At 40.7% G+C, this 25,745-nt stretch overlaps 1 protein-coding gene across 1 annotated transcript in view; it reads left to right on the top strand.

Annotated features, from left to right (window-relative positions):
* Positions 1–2,922: 2,922 nt before the first annotated feature.
* Positions 2,923–25,745, top strand: part of NEK5 (NIMA related kinase 5) — a 62,270-nt gene continuing 39,447 nt past the window's right edge. The window contains 6 exon segments of the mRNA XM_059903333.1: positions 2,923–3,010; positions 4,982–5,120; positions 12,676–12,772; positions 22,686–22,783; positions 24,810–24,893; positions 24,982–25,052. Coding sequence (XP_059759316.1) covers positions 5,004–5,120; positions 12,676–12,772; positions 22,686–22,783; positions 24,810–24,893; positions 24,982–25,052 — 467 coding nt within the window. The 5' untranslated portion in view covers positions 2,923–3,010; positions 4,982–5,003.

Below are 25,745 nucleotides of genomic sequence, written 5' to 3' on the forward strand. Positions count from 1 at the left end.
CTAATGGTAGGCAGGACCCCAACACGTCTGGGTCACCATGACCCACATGTGCCGAGGCCTGTCATTTCATGCTGTGATGCTTTAGTGAAGGGAGACTATTTTACTAAAGAAACTGGCTCTTCGCAGGGGATCCCACAGGGGCAAGTGTGGGAACAGCATAAGCCTGGCCTGGTATAGGGAATGATGCTCAAATAAACAAAAGGGGGAAATAGTTGTGAGACGACAGTAGGATCATTAATAAAGATCTGCTGAAATGTGGACTACGTACGTCTTTTAAAGAGTTAAACATTTTTTAAAAATCTTAACATACAAAAACTGTGTTATAGCCTTCAGCACCCCAGCTCCCATCCCCCATTATTTATACTCAAAACATTTGGTCATCCTTAGTCTTGCTCTGGTCTCTGAGTCTCTCCATCTTCCCATATTTTTCAGAACCCTGACATTTTTGAGGCGTACCGGTTAGATGTGGTAAAATGTCCCTCAATTTGGGATTGTCTGATGTTTTCCTCATGATGGGACTGAGCATGAGTGTTTGAACACCACAGACGTGAAGTGCCCTTCCCAATACATCCTGTCAGGGGTGTGCCATCTCCTCACGACGTTACTGCTGTTGTTAACCTTGATCTCTTGGCTCAGGCAGTGTCTGCCGGGGTCTCTGCTGTAAGTTCCTAATTTTACGTTTCCATGTTCTAGTCACTCTGAGTCACTAAATCCAGCCTATTCTCAAGTGGAGAGGATATTGCCAGGTACTCGGCTTCCATAAATACTGTATTTGATACCTCTTAGACATCTCAAATCTTAGCACTGCCCCAGGGTGGAAACATTTCCAAACCAACCAACACAGGGAACTTGAAACTATGTATAGTTATGGAGAGATTGAATGAATCTTGATGGGATGACAAATCCTTTTGAAAGTCAGATGGTTTGCAGGGTTTTGCTTATAACAGAATTTGAAGAGACTCTAATGGATGATTAGAAACCAATTTTAGTGATAGATTACTATATAATTCTTGACATACAACTAGGCAAGAATTGAGGGTCACTTTTAACAAAACTTCCAATTCCATTTACTTACTTACACGAATAAAGTTTTTCAGCACTTACAGCTTTAAAAAAAGAGATTAAAAAAGAGAGGTTTGATGAAATAAAATTATTTTTAAGACAGGACAAGAAAATTTTTTAAACAAAATTTTCTGTCGGTTTCTACTGCTACCCCCTTTTTTTTTTTATAAATTTATTTATTTATTATTTATTTATTTATTTGGCTGTGTTGGGTCTTCGTTTCTGTGCGAGGGCTTTCTCTAGTTGCGGCAAGTGGGGGCCACTCTTCATCGCGGTGCGCGGGCCTCTCACTATCGCGGCCTCTCTTGTTGCGGAGCGCAGGCTCCAGACGCGCAGGCTCAGTAATTGTGGCTCACGGGCCCAGTTGCTCCGCGGCATGTGGGATCCTCCCAGACCAGGGCTCGAACCCGTGTCCCCTGCATTGGCAGGCAGATTCTCAACCACTGCGCCACCAGGGAAGCCCCCGCTACCCCTTTTTAGTGTGCATTGTGCATGTGCATTATACATTAGCTAGATCCCCTTAGAAGACACAGAAATGCCTGCTCACCAAAGACCACAAAAAAACAACCCCTCCCCCCGCCAACAGCAATTTTCTCTTGGTGTCAGCAAGGTAACTCCTCAGGGGATAACGTTTCTTTCTTAATCCTGTAAGGGGTCACGATGACCCACTACTCACCTTGCTGGACTGTGTAAACTGTCAGTATGTTACCTTGGTGTACAGTATAACCTTTTGTCTTGAAAACTTATGTAATTGTGCTTTGGGCGGAACAATCCTCAGAGCTTTCTGAAAGACTGTCCCCTGGGTTATAATCCTCAGGTTGGCTCAAATAAAATTCTCCATTTCTTTCTTAGATTGACTATTGATTAATTTTTCATGGACAGACTCAATGTTGAACTTTGTCTATTCCAGCAAAAAGCGTTATCTGTGGATACTAATTGAGCTAATTGGGGAGAAGAAGAGGAAAGCCCATTCAGGTCTTTAAGAGAGAAATTTCCAATACTATTACTTTTTATATTTAATAAATATCAGTTCGTGATTTATTTGGATCAGTTGTGTACTACTAGTAATTTTAATGAATTTTTAAAAGCCTATTAGGTAATAGAAATTAATTTCCATTGATATGATAGGGTGATGGGTAAGATTTTGAATCATGAAAAACAGTACGTATGGAGATATGAGTTCAAGGAAAGGAATGATGTAAACTTTCTAATTCTTAAAGGAGAGCTTTCTTTCTTTTTTTAAAATAGGTATGGTGGGTTTCAAATTGCCGTGGTATTTAGATTCCATTGGTTATGTTTTACTTGTGTCAATATTTATAATTGCTGGAAATTACATCCTTTCAACTGCTTAAACATGTAATGAAACGTTTCTGATGGCAGCTTGATGTGCAGTGGGAATGAGGAATGGGTAGGGGGCGATGGGGATAGGGTGAGAGAGCATGTTTGCAGACTACTGGGCAGTAGCCCGTTTTATAAGAGGACCCCATGGGAGGCCGCCAGCTGTGGCCAAAAGAGACGGGCTCCGTTCCAGTCTCCATCTCTTGACAGTATTTGAGACCGTGCACGAGAAACTCTCAGTCCAGCTCAGCTGTAAAACTGGGCAACTACTACCTGAGTCGGTAGTCGCAAGGAATAAAGAGAATATATGCAAAGCCTCTGGTACACCGTAAGCAAGAACGGGGAGCGGGAGCGGAATGCTTGTCGAGTGTAAGCAGAGGAGTCCCGATCTAAGGCGACGGAGGTGACGCGGCCAGGTCTCCAAACTCCGCGGCGGGCCCCCACCCCTCTTCCGGGTGGACTGTGTGGACCCGTCCTCTCGCCGCTCTGGACCTGCGCCCCGCCCACCTTCCCTAGCGCGGCTCCGCCCCGGCCGCCAGCGGGCGCAGAGGCGTCTGGAACCCGGACCCGCCCGGGACAGTACTCTGGCCCCGCGGAGCCAGCGGAGCAGGTATGCTGTGGGTGGCGCCCTCAGTCCGAACCCGGAGCTGCCCCCAGGGCCTCCGGGAGCCCCGGGGAAAGGGTGGAGTCCCCGCCCGGGAAGACGCGAGCTGCAGAGCGGCGGTCTCCGGTCCCGGGCCGCGTCGGTCTCCATGGCAACGCGCGGCTCGCCCAGCTCCTGGCCCCCGCGGGAGTTCTGCCGCCTTCCCGCCGGCCGCCTCCCGGAGAGTGTTTCTAAGGGAGAAGGATTTTCCCCCCGAAACTTAGGGGCTTCCACCCGCTGGTGCCTCGGGTGGGAGCGTCGCGGTCCCTCAGTTCCTGCGCAGGTGCCCTCAGGTTCCGATTCCGCCAGCGCCTCCCTCAAAACCCGGCCCTCCCGTGTCCCCAAGCCTTCCCTGGCTGCGGAGCTGGCTTCCAGCCCCATCCAACCTGATCATCCCCCGTTCCTGCACTGACACAAATTACTCAAAAACATAACCTGCCTGCTCACTCAGGTTTTAAAAATCAGCATGATGCCCTAACTGTAGTATTGAATATAACTTGGAAATGCAGTGGAGCAGTTTACCCAAAGCCCCGGAGGCTGGCGGCTGGCCGAGGGCCGCCCGGCCGCGTAGCTTCCAGAGAGGTGGCAAATGGTCGGAGGCAAGTGCTGGGCCGCCAGGACCTGCCCAAGACAGTTCAGAAACAAAACCACTGGGAATTACTGGCCCGTTTTTTGCCCACGGGCTATTGAGGGTGTACCTGTGTTAGAAGCACCGTGTTCCCAAAGAAATGGTAGAGAGGAAGGGACCACACCGTTTACTACCCCCGGAGAATTCACCTTCCCCTCTCGAGAAGCCAGAACCCTGGGCTGAGGGTGACAAACCCAAATCAAAGGAGCTTAGGCACCAAAGGGAATGTTAGACCTTTTAACTGGAGATTCTGACTGGGTAGGTCTTGGATGGGGCCCTTGTATACTCTGGCCTTACACACCCTCCTGCCATACCGAATCTGATCAGATGAATCTAAATGCCACAATGACTGTCTTTATTATAAAGTCTATATTTCAATCTGTAAATTCTTGGTACTACTACACTGAAAGAAGTAGTGAAGTGGCAGGGAGTCACCTGATAAGGACAGCTGCAAACTTTTAGGTCTCAGCTACCCGGAGCAGCGTGGCCAGTGGGGGAGTGATTTTCCAAAACGGTGAACAGTTCCTGGTAAAGTTCCGAACAAGGTGCAATCAAGCCTTGATTTACATGTAGTTGCATTCCTCGAAAATTCAGTATTAATTAAAACTGTGCAAAATATACTTTGTATTTAGATGTAAAATAGTTTGGTTGTAGCCGCATATAATTATAAACGGATTTTTCCAAGCACATGAATGTGTGCGGAGACTTTTTAAGGTTGTAGGGGCGCTGGAAAATCCTTTACTGTGCGGGACCGTCCCTAGCGTCGCAGAATCTTAGTATCTCAGGCCCCAATGGCTTCTAAAAGCCGTCGTGCCTGCCTCTCCATCTCTGCGAACAGAAAAAAAACTCCGTAAGTTTCCAAAATGTCCCCTAGGGGGCAGTAACGCCCCACTGAGAAAGGCTGGACTGTAAAACCACACAAGCGGAAGGACAATTCCTGCTGCCTAGAGGTGCCCAGACGGGCATATTATATTTTTCTTTCTCAGAACAATCTTGAAAAATAGGTATTGTTATTTCCATTTCAGAAATTAGGAAAGAGAGGTTTTACGAATTAAGTTACTTGCCCGAGATGACAACACTAGGGTGTATCAAAGTTGAGCTGCAGCCCAAGTCTGACCTTGGAGCTGACTAAGCTCTGTCTCACTTTGGTTGTTACCTGTGGCCACAAGGAAAGTTGTTTGATTCAGTCTCGGCGAAATTAGAATGCAAGTTTTAGCAAAATGAGTTCTCTTACATTGTAGTGGTCAGTTTTCTGACTTTGTTCATATTTATGAAAAGTGTGCAATAAAATTTCATTGCTCTCATTTCAGGTAACTCCATGCATTGGAGACCATGGATAAATATGACATGATTAAGGCCATTGGGGAAGGTGCCTTTGGGAAAGCATACCTGGCCAAAGGGAAATCAGATAGCAAGCACTGTGTTATAAAAGAGATCAATTTTGAAAAGGTAAAGTTAAGAAGTTAAAACTCCTGTTCATTTTCAGCAGTATATTCATCTGGCTTTTAATCCAGTTTGTCAAGGAAACACATCTTTTTTTTTTTTTTTTTTACAAGTATGAGTGAGTTGACTTTTGTTTGTTCAGTCTTCTAAGTCCATTGTCCAAACAGCAACCAATGATCTTATTTTCATTTTTATTTTTAAATTTTATTTTTATTTTGTTTTTGGCCGAGCCATGCGGCATGCGGGATCTTAGTTCCCCGACCAGGAATGGAACCCATGCCCCTGCTGGGGAAGCAGGGAGTCTCAACCACTGGACTGCCAGGGGAGTCCCCAGTGATCTTATTTTTAAAAAAGAAAAGAAAGAAAAAAAGGAGAAAAAGATGTTCTCGCCCTGGCTCCTATGGTACTCCTTATAGTGATAACATCTTTTTTTTTATATCCTATGGCACGTCTATGAGATGACCCCTCCTCTGTTGCTCTAGTTCCTGTGTTTTGCCATGCGCTTCCTCTGACTGCCTCTCCAAATTCAGGTCACCTCCACAAGGAGACCTTCCCCAAGCATCCTAGCCAAGGTAGCTCCCTGACTTCAATCACACCACCTTATCACACCACCCTGGTTTATTTTCTTAGTAGCATTTATAATGATCTTGAATTACTCTGCTCACTTATTTCTTGTCTATCTCCTTCTCCATGCAGAACAGTGCCTGGCACATAATAGGTGCTCGAAAATATGTATTGAATGCATTGAAGGAATGCAGGAAAACCATATGTTATTGTTAGTCTAATGGTTTTGGAGAATAATTAAATATATCTAATTTAAGAGGAATCAGTTTTGCTAAATTCCCCTTGGTTTGTGTTTATGTTACCCTCTCTAGTGGCTGTGTTCGTTTAAGATATATGGGGATAATAGTGTCCATTATGGGCTAGAATACATGTTAAGGCAAGTCTCGTTGGTTGCCTTCTGGAGGATTTATCAGTGAGAGGAGCAGAAAAACTTCCATACAAAATGGGTACAAAATGGATGAATCAAGTTGCACTTATGTGAATGTACTTAGTGCCACTGAACTGTACACTTAAAAATGGTTAAAATGGTATAACTTTTATGTTGTATATATTTTACCATAATTTTTAAAAATTGGGAAAAAATAGGGACTTCCCTGGCAGTTCAGTTGGTTAGGAATGGGTGCTTCCACTGAAGGGGCCTGGGTTCGATCCCTAGTGGAGGAACTAAGATCCCGCAAGCCGTGCAGCATGGCCAAAAGAGAAAAAAGAAAAAAAAAAATTGGGGAAAAATAAAAGGACTTCCCAAACTTACATTAAAACTCAGGTGTAGATGATTAGCTTCAGGGCGAATGCTTTATTTACCAATACAGGTCCCTTTTCATGGATCCACCGCATATTTCTGCTAATGTCCTCTTAGTCTAGTGGCCTGTCAGAGCTTCCTTCCACGACCTTATTCTGCTCACTCTCTTTTGTTTATCTGACTGCTCTTTCTCCGGCCTCTCTGTCTCCTCACCCTCCGTATGTCCCCGACCACCTATCCTTTGCCGACTCTCTTTCTGTGTACTGTTACCTGACAGCCACCTCCCTTCAATCTTTACCACTAAACAGATCACTCTTAAAACTCTGTCCAGCCTTGGTATCTTCCAGAGCCCTAGTTGTGCATTTCATTAGCCAGCTAGATATCTTCAGGTAGTATCTGTATGAGTAATCTACTGCTGTGTAACATATTACCCCAAACTTAGTGGCTTAAATAATAGACACATTATCTCACAGTTTCTGGGCATTAAGAATTCAGAGTGAGGGGTGTGGAGGACCATCTTGGGAGCTAGCTAACACAATTGTACCCCAAAGTAGAAATTTCTCACTTTTCTAAGCAGATCCAGGTCACCCACTCTGTGCTGCTCTGTGTTAATGACACCAGTATTTTTATGATATCCAGGCTCAAAACCTTGGGGTCATCGGTGAGTTTTTTCTCTCTCCCCATCCAATTACTTGCTAAATGCGGTTGACTCTTTCTCTCCCTTGAATTTGTTTCATTCCTTTTGTCAGTGGCCTGGGTTACTTGGATCACTTCAGTACCTTTCTCATGGCTCCAGCTCTCATGTAACAAAATCTTGGGAATTCTCCCCCCAGGCTCCCAAACCTTCACTGGGACAGAAGTTGTAGAGGAAAAGATGGCTAGATGCATCGTCATCTTTGACTACACTAAAATATAAAACTTCTGAATGATGGAAAACCATCATGAATAAATGGAAAGAAAACTGACAGAATGCCCAAAATACTTGCAAGTGTTGACTAAAGTCTGCTAGCTTTTTTTTTTTTTTTTGGCCATGTGGTGCAGCATGTGGGATCTCAGTTCCTCCAACGGGGATCAAACCCAGGCCCTTGGCAGTGAGAGCATGGAGTCCTAACCACTGGACTGCCAGGGAATTCCCTGTGCTAACCTTTTATAAATCTTAAAAAGAAAAAAAATTATAACTGAAGAAGTCATCATATACAAATTTCAAACTCATTAGAAAACTAAGAAAAGTAAAATAAATCTATTGATTTATATCACCTTTTGCTGATACAATTGGAAAGGATTGAAAAGAATATAAAAGTGGAGGAAGCGGGCACTCTCTTACTCTGCTGATAGGAAGGTAAATCATCCTGAGGGAAATTTATCAATACGTATCAAAGCCTTAGAAGGATCCATGCCCTGTTTGTATTATTGACGAGGAGTAAGGTCCGAAATACGTTGTAAAGATGAAAAAAATCAGGCCACAAAAAGTTATGTGTATATATGTATGTACTGTTAATGTCACACACACACACACACACACACACACACATACATGCACACACAACATTAACAGTGGTTATTGCTGATTGGTGGGATTTCACCTCTATCATTTCTTTCTGCATGGTCAGAATTTTTAATATGCAGCATATATTATGTTTTTAAAATTAAGAATTGTATTATTTGTATAAGCAGAAAAGGCTATCTTCATCTTGATAAAGAAAAGAAAAAAAAAGTATGCATCCTAAGATCTAGTAGTTCACCTTCTGGGATTGTATTCCAAGGAAATACCCAGAAATGTGCAGTCAGCAAACAACCTAAAGGTCCAACAGTTGGGGATTGGTTAAGTAATTTGTGAAAGACTAAGCTGTTTGTCAAAATCATGTTGTAGTTAAAGTGTTGACATGAGAAGTATCATAACTTTTGCTAATTAAGAAGATAGTATGTGTAGAATGATGCAATCTTTGTAAAAATATATGCATTATCTCTCTCTATAGGTATGTATATTCCCACACATATCTGCCCATACATATAGGAAAGACCTACTTACTACATTATTATCGAGGTGGAATATGGGATTATGAGTAATTTTTAACTTGTACTTTTATATCATTTCACTCTTCAGATTAGTTTTGACACCCCTCTCTGATTTGTTCCCAAATTCCATTTTCAACCTCCCCTCACATACTCTTCCTTTTTGCCACGTGCAGATCCTTTGCACCGCAGCCTCTGTGCTCACCCGAGGGCCTCTTTCTTCCCAAAAGGTCTTTGCCTGCCCATCCAAGCATCAAGATCCCACTTGTTCAGGGCTGAGACTCAGTACACCTTGTAGAACCTTCCAAATCTAAGTAACCTCTCTTTCTCTGTAAACTCCATAGCTTTTTATCCATACTGCTGTATGGTACTGATTGCTGTCTACTTTGCTGTGCTTTAGCTGTTTATTTTGTGCCTTCTCCTCCTTATTAAACTGTATATTCTGTGCAGGCAGAATCCATGTCTTTTGCATCTTGGTATTCCACACAGCAGCTAAGAATTCTTTGCACCAGTAGCGGGTCAATAAATTCTTATTGGATAAATAATTCAATGCATAGATACTTCCCGACCTTCTAGCTCTGTTGTTAAGCTGGTACATATTTAGGAATTATAAAACCATTTAAATTCTAAGTAAAGAAAAAGATATGTGAGAGGTGAATCCTCTATAAAAATATATATTAATGCATTTCATATAGTCTCTCCCGTTCTTCAGTATAGATAATAAAAAACTGTATATTTCTAATAGAACAGTGAATTTTTTCATTCTTTTACTTCATGAACCACCCTGGTCTCCATGCCATAAATAAGTAGAATTTCTATTGGGCCTCGTTCTTGTTGCTTTCCCATATCTCTTTGTGTTATCAGATTTGCCTAACAACATTTGTGTCACAGTATTAACATTTATTACTTATTTTTTTCTTTCTACTCTAATGTACTTTTTCATTACTTCTCATCTAGAGAAATTTACATTTCTTCTCAGCTCTCCAGCACCTCTCCACGAAGCGAACTCTAGACACCAGAACTTAAATCGCTTATTTTCTTACAGGTACCAAAAAGCTCTATATTTTCTCTCATCATCCTACAATTATCAAGCATATTCTTTCATTTCTTGCCTTCAAAAATGCATTGTATCTTTTCTTGATTATAAAAATTAACATGTTCGTTGAAGAAATTTTGAAAAAAACTGTAGGGAAAAATAAGGCTATTTAGAGGAAAATGAAAATCACTTTTAACCTCTCTCTTCATCACTATTAACATTATGGTGAACTTCTCCCCAGGCTATTTTTAATGCGTAAATGTACCTTGTAAGTTATTAGAATATATTAGATGATTGATGTCATGGTGGATATACTCTTTTATAGCAGCTTTTTACCCTTAGTATATTGTGAATATTTTCTCATGTCATTCAATGTTTTCATATAATAAAATATAATATCATTCATTGTTTATAGTAATAGCGGGTGCCTAGCAGACCTCATGTTATCCCAGGTGTTTTACATATATTAGTCAAGTTAATCTTCACAACAACTCTAGAGGTAGATCTCATTACCCTCACGGTTTAGGTGAAAGGGCTGAGGCTCAGTGAGGTTAAGTAACGTGCTCAACAAGGCGCAGTGACCAGCAAATCCTTCTACCTTTTCCTCTGCTCTTCCTGCCAGCACTTCCCTGGATTTTTGATGACCGCCTAGTGTGACATTAGGTTAAAAATACCATAATTTATCTAACTCTTTTTCTACTTTCAGAGAGTTATGTTGTTTGATTTTTTTTGCTATGATTAAATAACATTTAATATGTAGAAGAGTCATCTTTTCTTAAACTGTGTATGTATGTTTACCTATATGTGCATTAAATAAAAAGGTCTAACAATTAGCAGCAATTATTCCTAAGGAATAGGAGTTCATGGGATGGGTGGGGAGGAAAAGGGGAAGTTTTACTTTCATCTTATTTACTTCTATCTGGCTTAAAATATTTTTTCAAATCACTAGTGTATATTCTTAATTAAAAACTAATAGTAAAACACTGTAATGAAGGCTTTTGTATGAGAACCCTTGGGCACATTTCTGATTATTTTCTTTGGCTAAATTTCTAGAAGAATTAATAAGTTAAAAATAGGAGCATTTTAAAGTCTCTTATTAGATACTGTAAAATTGTTTTCCTAGAAAGATTTTACCAATTTATATACTTACACCAGAAGTATGTGTGTGCCATTTTGCTGCTTTCTGGTTAACCGTGGGTATTAACATTCTTTTTGTCTTCGCCAATTTCACAGATGAAACATTCAATTTTGTTTTAGTCTTCTTTTGATTACTGAGTGAGGTTGAATATTTTTTACTGTTTCTGAGCCATTTTAAATTTCTTTTATTTTTTTGAGAGTTGCCTAGGCATGTATTTTCCCATATTTCTATTGGCATATTTGCCTTTTTTTCTTACTTGCCAGAATCCTTATATGTTATAAATACAAAAAATCGTTGTCATGTATATTGCCAGTATTTTTACCTAACTATAAAAATACACTTATCTCCCTATGTTTGCCTTTCAATTTCGTTTATAATAGTCTTTTGAAAAAAACAGTAGTTATAAATTAAAGTAGTTAAGTAGCTAAGTCTATCCTGGTAGCTTATTTCAGTTATTTTTATTTTGAAACTCATGTGTACCAATTATGCAATTTAAAGTGGGCGGAAAGATACTGAAGCTTAGAAGATTTAAATAATTTACTGAAGGATACATAGCTAGGAGGCAGTAAAGCTGGGATGGAGAATATTAATTTTTTAAAAACTTTTCAAATTTAAATGAGGATGAGAAATTTGGGAACTCACACATTACCTGTGGGCCAAATGTTGAAGGTCATTACAGAGGGAACTGTGGAGAGGACCAGTGACCCATGGAGGCCAGAAGGGTGGGGCAGCCGGGCCAGAAGTCAGTGTAGAAATGACAAAGTGTCAAGAATGAGGAAGAAAAGGTAGAAATGAGGTGTGGCCACTGCCAATGGCACCAAAACATTTGAAAAATATTGTCCGTAGATGGTAAACAGAATAATAAGAAAATACATCAGGGAGTGAGGGGAGGAGAGAAATAGGTAAGGCAGGTTAAGGGGTACAAGCCTCCAGTTGCAAAATAAATGAGTTATGGGTATGAAATGTACAGTGTGGGGAACATAGTCAATACTTAATATCTTTGTATGGTGACAGATGGTAACTAGACTTATCTTGGTGATCACTTTGAAATGCACAGAAATTTTAAATCACTGTGTTGTATGATGGAAAATGACATAGTGTTGTAGTTTTTGAATTTTACTTCAAAAACAAACTCAGAAAAAAAGATCAGAATTGTGGTTACCACAGGCGGGTGGTATGGGAAGGGAGAATTGGTTGAAGGTGGTCAAAAAGTACAAACTTCCCGTTAAAAGATAAATAAATACTAGGGATGTAACGTACAACATGATAAATAGAATTAACACTGCTGATGTTGTACATGAAAGTTGTTGAGTAAATCCTAAGAGTTCTCATCACAAGGAAAAAATGTTTTTTCTATTTCTTTAATTTTGTATCTATATGAGATGACGGATATTCACTAAACTTATCGTGATGATCATTTCATGGTGTGAGTCAAATTATATGCTGTACACGTTAAACGTATACACTGCTGTATATCAATTATATCTCAATAAAACTGGAAGGAAGAGCAATAATAAAAGCAAATTAGTTTTTTAAAAAGAAAAGAAAATACATCAAATCTAAAATGAAGTCACGAGAGACATTTTATTTGAAAACAAAAAACGTAGTAATCTTAACATAGAACTTTACTGGTCTGATTTATGTGATATATGACATTTTACTTTTTTTAGATTTCATTTGTTTCTTCTTGGCAGTGATTGCTGCTGGAACATTGCATTTTGTTTTTTTTTTTTTTACAAATTCCTTTGTTGCTGAAAGATAAATATTTAAATAACTTTCCTCCAGATGACTAAATAATTGACACAGTACACCTATGCAGCAGAAATTTTAATACAGCAGAACTTCACCAGAAATACTTATTTTCTTGTTTCTGATTGTCATTGACAAACCATTGACTAGATATAGGACACTCTAATTCTAGAAATGTCATTTCCTGCCGTTGAGAGATCTGTTGCAGAAGTGCCATTAAAAGCCAGTGAAATCCTGGAGAATTTTCGATGACAGTGAGTAAAAAGCATTCCTTGAAAGCGAATTATCTTTACAGACTACTCTGTCTCTTAATATAATTTAGATGCCCATCCAAGAAAAAGAAGCTTCAAAGAAAGAAGTCATTCTTCTGGCGAAGATGAAACATCCCAACATTGTAACCTTCTTCAGTTCATTTCAAGGTTTGACTTTCTCATATTCTTAAAGTATTTTAATAGAGTGTGGGCATGTAGACTTCTGTATAAGATAGTTCCTGAGAACTGTGTATATATTAATTTTTGTAACTGGATTCATTTTCCCATTTACTTAAATTGTAATTTGAGACATCATCTTTATTTCTTCTCTGGTGGGTTTTTGTAGGCAGCTTTCCTAAATTTTCTCAAGTTTGCCCACCGGCCTTTAATTCTCACTCCCTCAGATAGTTAATGATGGGTGTATTAGCTTTGCTGCAGTAAGACATTTCAGTGGCCTGCAAGGATACCATCTGTGTCTCACTCACATTACATGTTGGCTATGGTTGGGCGGGGTCTTTATTTTTTTAATTCATCATTATTATTATTTTTGGCTGTGCCTCATGGCTTGTGGGATCCCGGCAGTGAAAGTGCCGAGTCCTAACCACTGCACTACCAGGGAACGCCCAGGAGGAGCCTGTAAGTCGGGGGCCCAGCCTGAAGGAGCAGCGCACACATGGAGCCGGCTGTTTTCCTGAGCAGGAGGAAAGAGCAGGACACAGAGCCCGCCACACCCTCACTCTCAGATCCCTGCTGGGATGTGGCGTGTTTCTTACTTTCCTCACGTGCTCACGTTCTGGGTGCAAAGCAGCCAGGCAACCAGCCCCGGGAACGGGGTGATGGTGGGGGAGGGCACACTGTGCCTCTGAGTCCTTGTATGTCCCGGGGCAACGGGGAGGGCTGCACAATTCTCCTGCAGACAGGCAGCCAAGCAAACGGCCACGACAGAGGGGAGAAACCTCAAGGCCGCAATTCCCTCCTCTGTGCGCCTGAATACAGCATCTCTTCTGCCTCTATCCCTTGACTCCAAAGGTTAAAAAAACAAAGCAAAACACTAAAAACACCATAAAAGGAGCGTTGGTCATTCATTCAGTTAAATTTTTTTTATTTATTTATTTTTTTAATTTATTTTTTGGCTGTGTTGGGTCTTCGTTTCTGTGCGAAGGCTTTCTCCAGTTGCGGCGAGCGGGGGCCGCTCTTCATCGCGGTGCGCGGGCCTCACTATCGTGGCCTCTTTTGTTACGGAGCACAGGCTCCAGACGCGCAGGCTCAGTAATTGTGGCTCACGGGCCCAGCTGCTCCGCGGCATGTGGGATCTTCCCAGACCAGGGCTCGAACCCGTGTCCCCTGCATTGGCAGGCAGATTCTCAACCCCTGCGCCACCAGGGAAGCCCTCAGTTAAATACTGATCGAGTGCTTACGTTGATGCATTTTTCTAGGTGCCAGGAATACAGCAGTGAACAAACACAACAGGCACAAATTCCTGTCCTCGTGGCTCTTACATTGTAGTGGGAAGAGACAGACAATAGACACATATACAGCATGTCAGGTGTTTAAAAGGCTGTGACAGGGCTGTGTCCCCGGTTCACCATGGGGCATCCCCATCCCAGCACCCAGCACTGGAGGTGCTTGAATTCACAGGTCAGAAGTAGTTCATGGAGCAGGAATGTTACCTAGATATCTTCAAGCACCATCAAGGGTGTAAAAATCAGTAAATAAATTTTAAAAGCTATTTTTTGAGCTTTTACACTGTGCAGGGCACTGTGTTTCTTGCAAATTAAAACCACGGCATTCAAAATACCTCTCTGTGTTTCTTGCAAATTAAAACTGGGTACAGTCTTTAAAAGAGTTCTCGGGACACCTCCAAGGTCTTTCTGGGAGCTGAGAGTACACGTGAGCCAGGAATTGAGTTGTATCGAGCCACTTTTAAGGGGCAGCCACTGAAAAAGGTGCCTTGCATTCCTGTTCATTGACTCCTAACAGCGACACCATTAGACAGTCTTCCTTTTCCTCATTCTGTGGGTTATTATTGTGACTCCCTGTGACTGGTAAGTCCTGCTCATCGTCAGGCCTTCTCTGAGACCCCAATTCAAGTTACAGCCCCCTTTACTGATCTCGCCAGCACTTTTGTACTGCGTGTGTATGTTCATATACGCCATTAGGAACTGTCTAATATTTGTCTCCCTTTAAGACGGTAAACATAACAAATTCTTTTGCTCACCACTTGGTCCTCAGCATCTGGCACATAGTAGGTGCTCATACACGTTTGCTGAATGAGTGCCTAGACTGGGCCATTTAGGAGAGTGGAGTATGTCTTTTTTTTTTTTTTTAATTGATTAATTTTTTTGGCCCCACCCCGCTGCATGCAGCAGCGGTCCCCAACCTTTTTGGCACCAGGGACCGGTTGTGTGGAAGACAGTTTTTCCACGGACCGGGGGCGGGGTGGAGGGATGGTTTCGGGATGATTCAAGTGCACTACATTTATTGTGCACTTTATCTCTCTTATTATTACATTGTAATATGTAATGAAATAGTTAAACAACTCACCATAATGCTGACAGGAGGCGGAGTTCAGGCGGTCATGCGAGCGTCGGGGAGTGGCTGTAAATACAGATGAAGCTTCGCTCACTTATCCTCCGCTCACCTTCTGCCGTGTGGCCCGGTTCCTAACAGGCCACGGACCGCTAGTGGTCCATGGCCCCGGGGTTGGGGGCCCCTGGCATGCAGGATCTTAGTTCCCCAACCAGGTATCGAACCCGTGCCCACTGCAGTGGAAGCACAGAGTCTTAACCACTGGACCGCCAGGGAAGTCCCTGGAGTATGTCTTTACGCCATGCAAAATGGATATTTGAGGATGGTTTACGCTGGATACCATTATAAAATTAGAGGTCATTTTTTACAGTATAAATAACCTTCACTGACTTCGTTTATGTTGTAAGCTTAAACTTTCTGATGACAGCCTTTTCCTTTTCTTAACTAGAGCACCTCTGTGTTTAGGAAAACTAGGGCTACTGTGATGCCTTTGAGTTTGCCTGGCAGTTTGTTGGGACTTGAAACATGGAGCTTATCCGAAAGGCTCAGAGGTCCTTGCAACACCTGACTGTAGAGAGTTGGGGGAAAGCCTTTGTTTACCCTGACAGCTCACCTCTGAACAGAAGAACCCTGGCTCTAGTTCATTAATTGTTTGTCTATAGAAAGTAGAAGTTTTCATAAGTTTGAAGCAACATGAGAAAAATAAGAGAATGTAGTAAGATTTTCCTAAGGCTAAATTAATCCCACTTAAATTCCTTCACTGAATATTTATCAAGTACCTATAATTTGCTAGGCATGGTCTAGGTAAAATAGGCCCAAATCCCTGCACTGCTGTTTTCTGTTGCTGTATAACCAGTGAACACGAATTTAATGGCTTAAACAGGCACCCACTTATCCTCTCCCAATTCCTCTAGATCGGAAGCCTGGGCTGGGCTTAGATGGATTCTCTGCACAGGGCCTCACATGATTGAAATCAAGATGTCAGCTGTGTCTGCAACCTCATCTGAGGCCGAGTTCTCTTCCAGGCTTATTCCGGTTGTTGGCAGGTTTCATTTACTCCAACTGTAGGACTGAGGTGTCTGCTTTCTTGCTGGCTGTTAACTGGGGGTGATTCTCTGTTTCTAGAGACCAACCTCCCTTCCCTGGCATGTGGCCCCTTCAATAGGCCCTCTCCAGCGTGGAATCTCTCACTTCTGTTTCTGATTTCCAGACCCAGATTTAAGTGGCTCTTGTGATTAGGTCAAGCCCAGGTGTATAATCTCTTTTTCTATTAACTCAGAGTCAGCTGTTTAGTAACTTTAATTATATCAGCACATCCCATTTGCTATGTAACATAATCATGAGAGTGATATCCCATGTTTACAAGTTACACTCTCGCTCAAGGGGAGAGAGTTCACAGGGTGTGTGCGTTAGGGCCATCTGAGAATTCTGCCTGCCCTACAGCTGTGGAGTTTACATTCCAGGGGTAAAATGTGGGGAGAGACAGACAATAAATGTAAACATAATTAATAAGTACAGTATATGCAGGTTAGAAGTTGATAAGTGCTGTGGGATAATAAAATAGGGGGAGGCAGGAGTGGAGGGAAGAATTGTAAATAGGGTGGTCAGGACGGGCCTTGCTGGGAAGGTGACATTTGAGCACAGATTGAGGAGTCCTGCTAACATCTGGAGAAGAGCTTTCCAGGCAAGGAGAACAGCCACTGCAAAGGCCTGACGTGTTAAAGGACTAGCCAGGAGGCTCTGGGGGAAGGCCGTCTGCTATTGGCCCTGAGCACCTCTGCAGGTTTCTGCTGGATATGCCAAGAATGTGAAGCCCTGACCGGGAGCTGGCTTGTTTACTGCTCGCTGTAAAAGCAGTCGATTCCTCAAGTGTAGTGTTCCTCTCCTGTAGTGTAGCCACTGCGTGTGCAGTTGTTCATCTAGGCTCTGTGGATTTGGGAGACAGAGAACGAGTGCTAACATGAAGCTCTGACAGCTGCTTTTGCCAAGAGTAATCAAGTCCTTTGTCTCTGGCCCAGGAATCTCGTGTCTTCTGCCAGCATCCATGACCTAGTCACAGGCTGGTAAGTAGGGCAGAATCTCACACCTGTGGCAGAAGCCACTGTGGGTGCAGCGCAGTGAGCAAGGGGGGATAGCAGAAGATATTTTAATCTTTATGCTGAGTCTGTGTTCCTCCTGGGTTCAGCACTAAAATGCTTTTATTTTTGTGGAATGATGGTGATACTGGACGATATCTCGTTCCATCAAATCTAGAGGCCATTGGTTGTAAGATACATTATTATGTGCTGATGAAAAGGAAAGATACTGCCCATTAGACCATGACACTATGCTTTCATATCACAATTTTTCTTTTATATGTATTAAAAGAGCTCTTTTAGACTTGTTTAAACAGAGTTTTGCTTTCTATTACTCTTGTACATTCATAAAAAGGGAAATATGAGCAGATTAAATTGGTTAAGATAGTCTAAAAATTAATGAGGCTGGAGGACACATGGTTTCTTGAGGCAGAAACCTGGTGTGTCTCCCTTTGCCTGGCAAAGCAATGAAGCTATTCTTTTCTACTTCACCCCCCCAAAAAAAAAACAAAACAAAAAACAAAAATTAATGAGGCCGTGATGACATCAAGACTGCTGTGCCCACAGTCACCAATTGGAAGATGCCAGTGTCTGTGAGACATAATCCTGATTTTTTAAAAGGGCGTTTTAGAATAAATTAATTATAATACTTGTTCTTTAAATGTTGGAATTTGGCAAGACAAAGGTTGCAACCCTGAAGTTAGTGCCCTCTAATAGTTTTGAAAGGCCAGTGACCCATGACCTTTATATAAAGTTCCAGAAACTCCTGCCCTAGAGGGTACCATGCACTTCCTTTTTGGAGTATTCTTTTTTTCTCCTTTCTGCATTTTAAAATATTATGCATGCTTAAGACTAAACACAAATCCCACCCCCAAACCTAAAGTGATCTCTCTCTGGGACTTCCCGGGGGGTCCAGTGGTTAAGGCTCTGTGCTTCCACTGCAGGGGGCGCGGGATTGATCCCTGGTCGGGGAACTGAGATCTTGCACGCCGCGTGGCGTGGCCACCCCAACCTGACAAATGTAATTAAAACTAAATATAAAAAAAATAAAGTGATCTCTCTCGCCTCTGCTCTGAGCACTTCCGAACTCTTACTGGCCGTTTCACTTGTGTGGCATTTGTAATAAGCTGTGTTATAACGTTAGTGTATATTCTTTATTTCCCTCGGTGAGATTGGAAGTTCTGTGAGGACAAGGATTGTTTCTTATGCCTTTTCCCCTTCCTAAAGTGCTTAATTTTTTTAAACAGATGGAAAATTTGAGAGCACAGATGACCTTTCCAGGCAGTTCTAACCCCATTAAATATGAAATTAACAGTGGCTAGTGGAAAAAAAAACATATTTAGAGCCAAATGATGCTCATCGACCTGAATAGTTCCTTCAAGATGGTTCAGCCATGATTAATCCTGAATCAGTCAATGAATTTCTTCCACTGAAAGCCCGTGTGAGGCTGAGTGAGTTAGATGTTGGTGGAAGGGAAGTAAAATGGAGCCCTTTTCCCTTAGTTTCCTTCCTCTGATTTCCCCATGGTTTTGAAATTGCCACCCCTTCATTGCTGTGGCAGCCCTTTCAATGACTGAGCTAAGACAAGTATTAATTCTCCCAAAAGTAATACATTCCTGAAAGTAACTGATCTCTAGGTAATCAGGGTATGTCAGGAAACATCTCAAAACGCTTCCTGCAAGAATATACAATGGAGAAAAGACACTCTCTTCAATAAGTGGTACTTGGGAAAACTAGACAGCTACATGTAAAAGAATGAAATTAGAACACTCCCTAATACCATACACAAAAATAAACTCAAAATGGATTAAAGACCTAACGTAAGGCCAGACACTATAAAACTCTTAGAGGAAAACATAGGCAGAACACCCTCTGACATAAATCGCAGCAAGATCTTTTTTGATCCACTTCCTAGAATAATGAAAATAAAAACAAAAATAAACAAATGGGACCTAATTAAATGTAAAAGCTTTTGCACAGCAAAGGAAACCCTAAACAAAATGAAAAGACAATCCTCAGAATGGGAGATAGTATTTGCAAATGAAGCGACCTACAAGGGATTAATCTCCAAAATACACAAACAGCTCATGTAGCTCAATATCAAAAAAACAACCCAATCAAAAAATGGGCAGAAGATCTAAATAGACATTCCTCCAAAGAAGACATACAAATGGCCAAAAAGCACATGAAAAGATGCTCAACGTCACTAATTATTAGAGAAATGCAAATCAAAACTACAATGAGGTATCACCTCACACCGGTCAGAATGGCCATCATAAAAAATTTACAAGCTAAATACTGGAGAGGGTGTGGAGAAAAGGGAACCCTCCTACACTGTTGGTGGGAATGTGTAAATCGGTGCAGCCACTGTGGAGAACAGTATGGAAGTTCCTTACTGGCACAGCTACCATATGATCTAGCAATCCCACTCCTGGGCATATATCCAGAGAAAACCATAATTCGAAAAGATACATGCACCCCAATGTTCATTGCAGCACTGTTTACAATAGCCAGGACATGGAAGCAACCTAAATGTCCATTGACAAAGGAATGGTTAAAGAAGATGTGGTACATATATACACTGGAATATTACTCAGCCATAAAAAAGAATGAAATAATGCCATTTGTAGCAACATGGATGGACCTAGAGATTATCATACTAAGTGAAATAAGTCGGACAGAGAAAGACAAATATCATATGATATCTCTCATATGTGGAATCTAAAATAATGGTATAAATGAACTTATTCACAAGACAGAAATAGAGTCACAGATGTAGAAAACAAACTTATGGTTACCAAGAGGGAAAGGGGGGGAGAGATAAATTGGGAGATTGGGATTGACACACACTACTATATATAAAATAGATAACCAATAAGGACCTACTGTATAGCACAGGGAACTCTACTCAGTACCCTGTAATGGCCTATATAGGAAAAGAATCTAAAAAAGAGTGGATATATGTATATGTATAACTGATTCACTTTGCTGTATACCTGAAACTAACATAACATTGTAAATCAACTATACTCCAGTAAAAAAATTTTTAAAACCCAACAAAACAAACAAAAAAACAAAAAAACAAAAAAACAAAACCCTTCTTGGACTCTCTGGTCTATCCTTCATGGCCTCTTGTTCTCTCTGCCTGTGTGTATGCAGACTTCTGTTGTAGCTCTACTCTCGTATATTGACTGATGCCCCGTCTAGACTGTCACCTCCTTATTCAGGAAGGATAGCTTATTTGCTTCTTATTCCTAGCACAGCATTCCTTAGCATGTCTTCAATAAAAGTTTGTTGATGAGTGAATGGATCTGTCCCTTTAAGAGGGGAGGTGGACCAATGGAAGTGTTCTGTGAAAGAAGCACTCAGTTTGTGAATGAGAAGCAACCAAGGGCAGATGCTGTCAGGTTACCAATAGTGCCTTTAAAGTTGGCTTAAGCCAACCTAAGTGTCCGTCAACAGATGAATGGATATAGAAGATGTGGCATATATATACAATGGAACATTACTCAGCCATAAAAAGAAATGAAATTGAGTTATTTGTAGTGAGGTGGATGGACCTAGAGTCTGTCATACAGAGTGGAGTAAGTCAGAAAGAGAAAAACAAATACTGTATGCTAACACATATATATGGAATCTAAAAAAAAAAAATGGTTCTGATGAACCTAGGGGCAGGACAGGAATAAAGATGCAGACAGAGAGAATGGACTTGACACGGGGAGAGGGAAGGGTAAGCTGGGACGAAGTGAGAGAGTGGCATGGACATATATACACTACCAAATGTAAAATAGATAGCTACTGGGAAGCAGCCGCATAGCACAGGGAGATCAGCTCTGTGCTTTGTGACCACCTAGAGGGGTGGGATAGGGAGGGTGGGAGGGAGGGAGACGCCAGAGGGAGGGGATATGGGGATATATGTATACGTATAGCTGATTCAGTTTGTTATACAGCAGAAACTAACACACCATTGTAAAGCAATTATACTCCAATAAAGATGTAAAAAAAAATAATAAAGTTGGCTTAAGCTACTTGGAAGAAAGAGATAGCAAATGATAGATATTTGGCAAGAGATTCCAACATTGAATGAATACTTAATAATTACAGGGCAAAATACTAGAAAGTTTAACACTTGCAGATAAGCCTGATTTTGTGCGATCATTTTGTGTTCCTTAGATGTTTTTATGAAACCACTCCACAAACCTTTATTAAGCCCCTTCCATGTGCCAGGTACAGGGAATACAAAAGTACTAAGTATGGAGTCTGTCTTCAGGGAACCCGCAAACTAGTGGGAGAAACAAACAAGTTAGTAGAAGCCCTTATTCTAACAAGAACCCATCTGGTAGTTGTTTGGTTAAAGAAAAAAGCTGATTAAGCAGGAAATCATACAAACTTATTTTAATCTATAAATACACAATCATTTGCCAAACTTCTGATGTAAGACCAAGGCCTTGTCTTTGATTCTGAGTCCACCGATTGGAGTTTGGAATATTCTTTCTTACATAAGGCTCCCCCCACCCCCAATTTATAATTTCCAATTTCTTTTCTTTAGAGTGGAGTAAGAATTTACAGATACTCTCTGTGCACAGTCTTTTGAAAGCTTCCCCGTTATTTTCCACCTAACATTTAGGTCAGTGACTTTTTTTTTTTTTTAGCTACTCACTTTTACTGAGTCCTCCACGGGATTCGATGTAGTTTTTGTAGAAATAATCACATCTTCCTTTTCCCATTCATCTTTCATCAGTTGATGTAGTAATTATAATAGCAAGTATAATTGGCATAAACAAATTTGGGAATGACACAATGATCTTGGTAAGAATCAGTGGGAGCAGAGGTACCTGGGCATAGGTGAGTCCAGAAGCCACCAGGGTAACCTTGAGCGGGCAGCGGTGATGAAGAGTGCCCATCAATCTAGTGAGTAGGTCAGGCAGAGGTCAGTTAGAAGTATGTCTACTGTACTCAACAACATGGTTGAATAAGCCCCATACAAATAAAAGTTTATGTCCAAATTCAAGGGTGTATTAATTCTTCCTGAGGTGTTGAAAAAGATTCACAGATGCTTTTTTATTGCAGATTTCCAACCTCCTGCAGGAATGCATTAAAAATAATTGCTGACATTTATTGAACTCTCATTATGTGCAGGTATTGTTCTAAGTATGTTACATGGATTAAACCATTGAAAAGATTAAATGAGGAAAGATAAAACAATCCCAAGAGGAGTTTCTATATTATTATCTCCATCTTACAGATGAAATAACGAGGCACAGAGAAATTAAAATAATTTGCCCAGAGTCACAGAGCTAAGAAATTTAAGTGGTGAAGTGGGATTAGAGCCCAATCCATCTTGATTCTACAGCCAGAGTTTTAAACTATTATGTACTGCATTTTTCTGTTATATTCTCCACCTTCTAGAACTTAAAGGCAAATAATTAGTAAATATTTGAAACCCATCCAGCACCGAATGATGCCTTTTCTTATAGAGAACAACAGGCTGTTTATTGTGATGGAGTACTGTGATGGAGGGGATCTCATGAAAAGGATCAAAAGACAACGGGGAGTGTTACTTAGTGAAGATCAGGTAAAAACTCTTCTAATTTACCTTTTAATTTATATTGGGGGATTAAATTTATAATGTCATAAGTAATAGATTGTGTTTATATGAAGCATGCTTTGTGGAAGAGAAATTCAAACTATAAAATAATGGATCAGTATTCTTGATAGGTCTAGCCTAGAACATGTTCGCAATTGAACTTAAATTGAATCTCTTTTTGAGAGTGAACTTTGCTTGAGAAAGAACCGTGTCTTATTTTTGGACAATCTCATGTAGGATGCCTCTGAGATAAATCTTCATGGCGGAAAAAAAAGTGAATGTGGATGTTCCTTAGCCATTTAAAATATGATGTATTTATAGCTTCACTTTTCTTCCTTTTATCGTTGGATACTCTGTTTTAAAATAGCTATCCCACTTTGCTAGGGAGGATAGAAGCTCTTCTTAGCAGTGGCTATTTACCTTCATTGGCTATTAAGAGAGAGGAGAGAGAAGGTGAAGAATAATGGCCTCAGGTCCCATTTTCTCTTTGCACAAACACATTTTTCTTCTATAGTCTGAGCTCCCTTTGATACCCTCTTGGGAGTTGTACTCGTGAAGGAGACAGGTGTGTGGGGTGGGGGCTGAAGAATTGGACTCAGGGCCTGTGCAATTGATGGGAAAGGCCACGGCCTCAGGCAGGGCACAGGAATGGCCTGCCATCTTTCTTTAGGGCATTTGTTTCTTCGTTCTCTTTTAGCATTTAAGAGCATCAGGCCCAAATAATTTCCTCCTAGAGTTAAATTGAATGTTGTGGGTTTCCCTGGTGGCGCAGTGCTTAAGAATCCGCCTGCCAGTGCAGGGGACACAGGTTCGAGCCCTGGTCCGGGAAGATCCCACATGCCGCGGAGCAACTAAGCCCGTGTGCTGCAACTACTGAGCCTGTGCTCTAGAGCTCGCGAACCACGACTACTGAGCCCGCGAGCCACGACCACTGAGCCCGCGTGCCACAACTACTGAAGCCCGCACACCTAGAGCCCATGCTCCATAACAAGAGAAGCCACCGCAATGAGTGCACCGCAACGAAGAGTAGCCCCCACTCACCGCAACTAGAGAAAGCCCGCGCACAGCAACAAAGACCCAACGCAGCCAAAAAAAAAAAAAAAAAATTGAATGTTGTGAATGTATGAATGATTAAAGAATCAGTATCTCTAACCTCTGTAAATTTAATCAAGCATTCTCCCTATGCTCATTTATATTATATATTAAATTCTATATTTGTAGAAACCCTCCTTTCTTCCTATCTAGGTATTATTTTGCCACATTTAATAAAAATACTTTTCTCTACACAATTTTGAACTACAAAACTAAAAAACTAAAATTACAACTGAATCTTAGTGTCTGGAATGTAGCTTTTTTTCCTATTGTTTTCCTCTCTCTGTATAATTTGGTGGACAAAGAATCATTGAAATTTTAGAATCATTTAAATAAATCTCTATAGGTATAGACACAGTTTAATAAAGAGGCTCATGGCCAGCTAAGAAAATCATATCTAAGAAATAAAATTAAACTTTAAAAAGTATAAAAGTAAAATATTTCTTAGTTTTATATTATATACTTGTATGTTATTTCATTAAAAATTTTAATAACCTCACAGATTCTCCACTTCTTCCTCTTTCTCTCTTTGCCCTTGACACCCTCCTTCCACTGAAAAGGAAAAAGCAGTGGCACTAGGGTTATCAGGAAACAGAGCTGCTTGTCTACTCTCCTGATGCAGTTAGCAACCCAATGTTAATAAAAAAGAAGATCATGACTTGCCTCCCTCTCTTCCTTGGTTCTGTTTATCTTTCTCTGTGTGCGGTGTTCCTTTTCATACCAACACATTTGGATTGCCTTTTCACACCTCCATGTTTCTAGCTGTAAAAAGAAAGTAGTACGATAAGATGGTATACCTATTAGCTTCATTCATATAACCACACACACAAGTATATTATTCCTCTCTTCTTGTATGTTATCATGAAGACATTTCAGTGATCACCAGACTCCTCACCAGTTTTGTTTCATGTTCCCTCTACAGATTCTGAGTTGGTTTGTACAGATTTCTCTAGGACTGAAACATATTCATGACAGGAAGATCTTACACAGGGACATAAAAACACAGGTAACATCTCAGAGACAAAATCAAGACAGAACAGATCTTTTGTTTTCTTGAAATATCTCCAGCAACATAGCATTTCCTCCACTTACAGAACATTTTTCTTAGCAAGAATGGAATGGTTGCAAAGCTTGGGGACTTTGGTATTGCAAGAGTCCTGAACAAGTAAGTACTTTTTAAAAACATTTTCTTTCTGATCATAACAGCCAAAATATGTATTTTTAGTTATCATGAATTAAGATATTAAGAGCTTGGTTTCCCAATAATTTTTGATAACTGTTTATATAAGTGTATTAAATCATTCAGATGCTACTTTGTCTGAGATTAAAATTTGCAGGTAGATAGGAGAAGGATGGTGGCGATGTATAGTGTGATGTAAGCTGATCAAATGAGATGTGACTGAAACGCGTATAAAGCTAGCGAGCATTTCGTGAAACAGGCAAATTCACACGTACTGGGGGGAATGTATTGATGCAGCTGTTTTGGAAGACAGTTTCGTGGTAACAAATATCAAGAGATTTTTAAATGTTCCATTTCTGAGAATTTATTCGAAGGGGATAATTTGAAATCTGGAATAATTTAGATGCCTAATAATTGGGAAATGGTCACATTTCATAAAACTTAGCACAGCATGTACCTGAATATTATAAAGCCACTAACATTTATGATTTGGAAGACTTCTTGATAATGTGAGAACAAACTTTGTTATATTAAGTAAAAAAAAAAAAAAGGGAATTCTGAATTTTAAATATGCTATGATCACAGCTATGTAGAAAATATGCATGGAAAAAAGACAAGAAGGAAATATGTCAGAATTTTAACAGTAGTTGTTTGGGGGTTTTAAGACTGAGTAAATTT

Source organism: Balaenoptera ricei, chromosome 18 (genome assembly GCF_028023285.1).
Source record: "Balaenoptera ricei isolate mBalRic1 chromosome 18, mBalRic1.hap2, whole genome shotgun sequence".
NCBI lineage: Eukaryota > Metazoa > Chordata > Mammalia > Artiodactyla > Balaenopteridae > Balaenoptera > Balaenoptera ricei.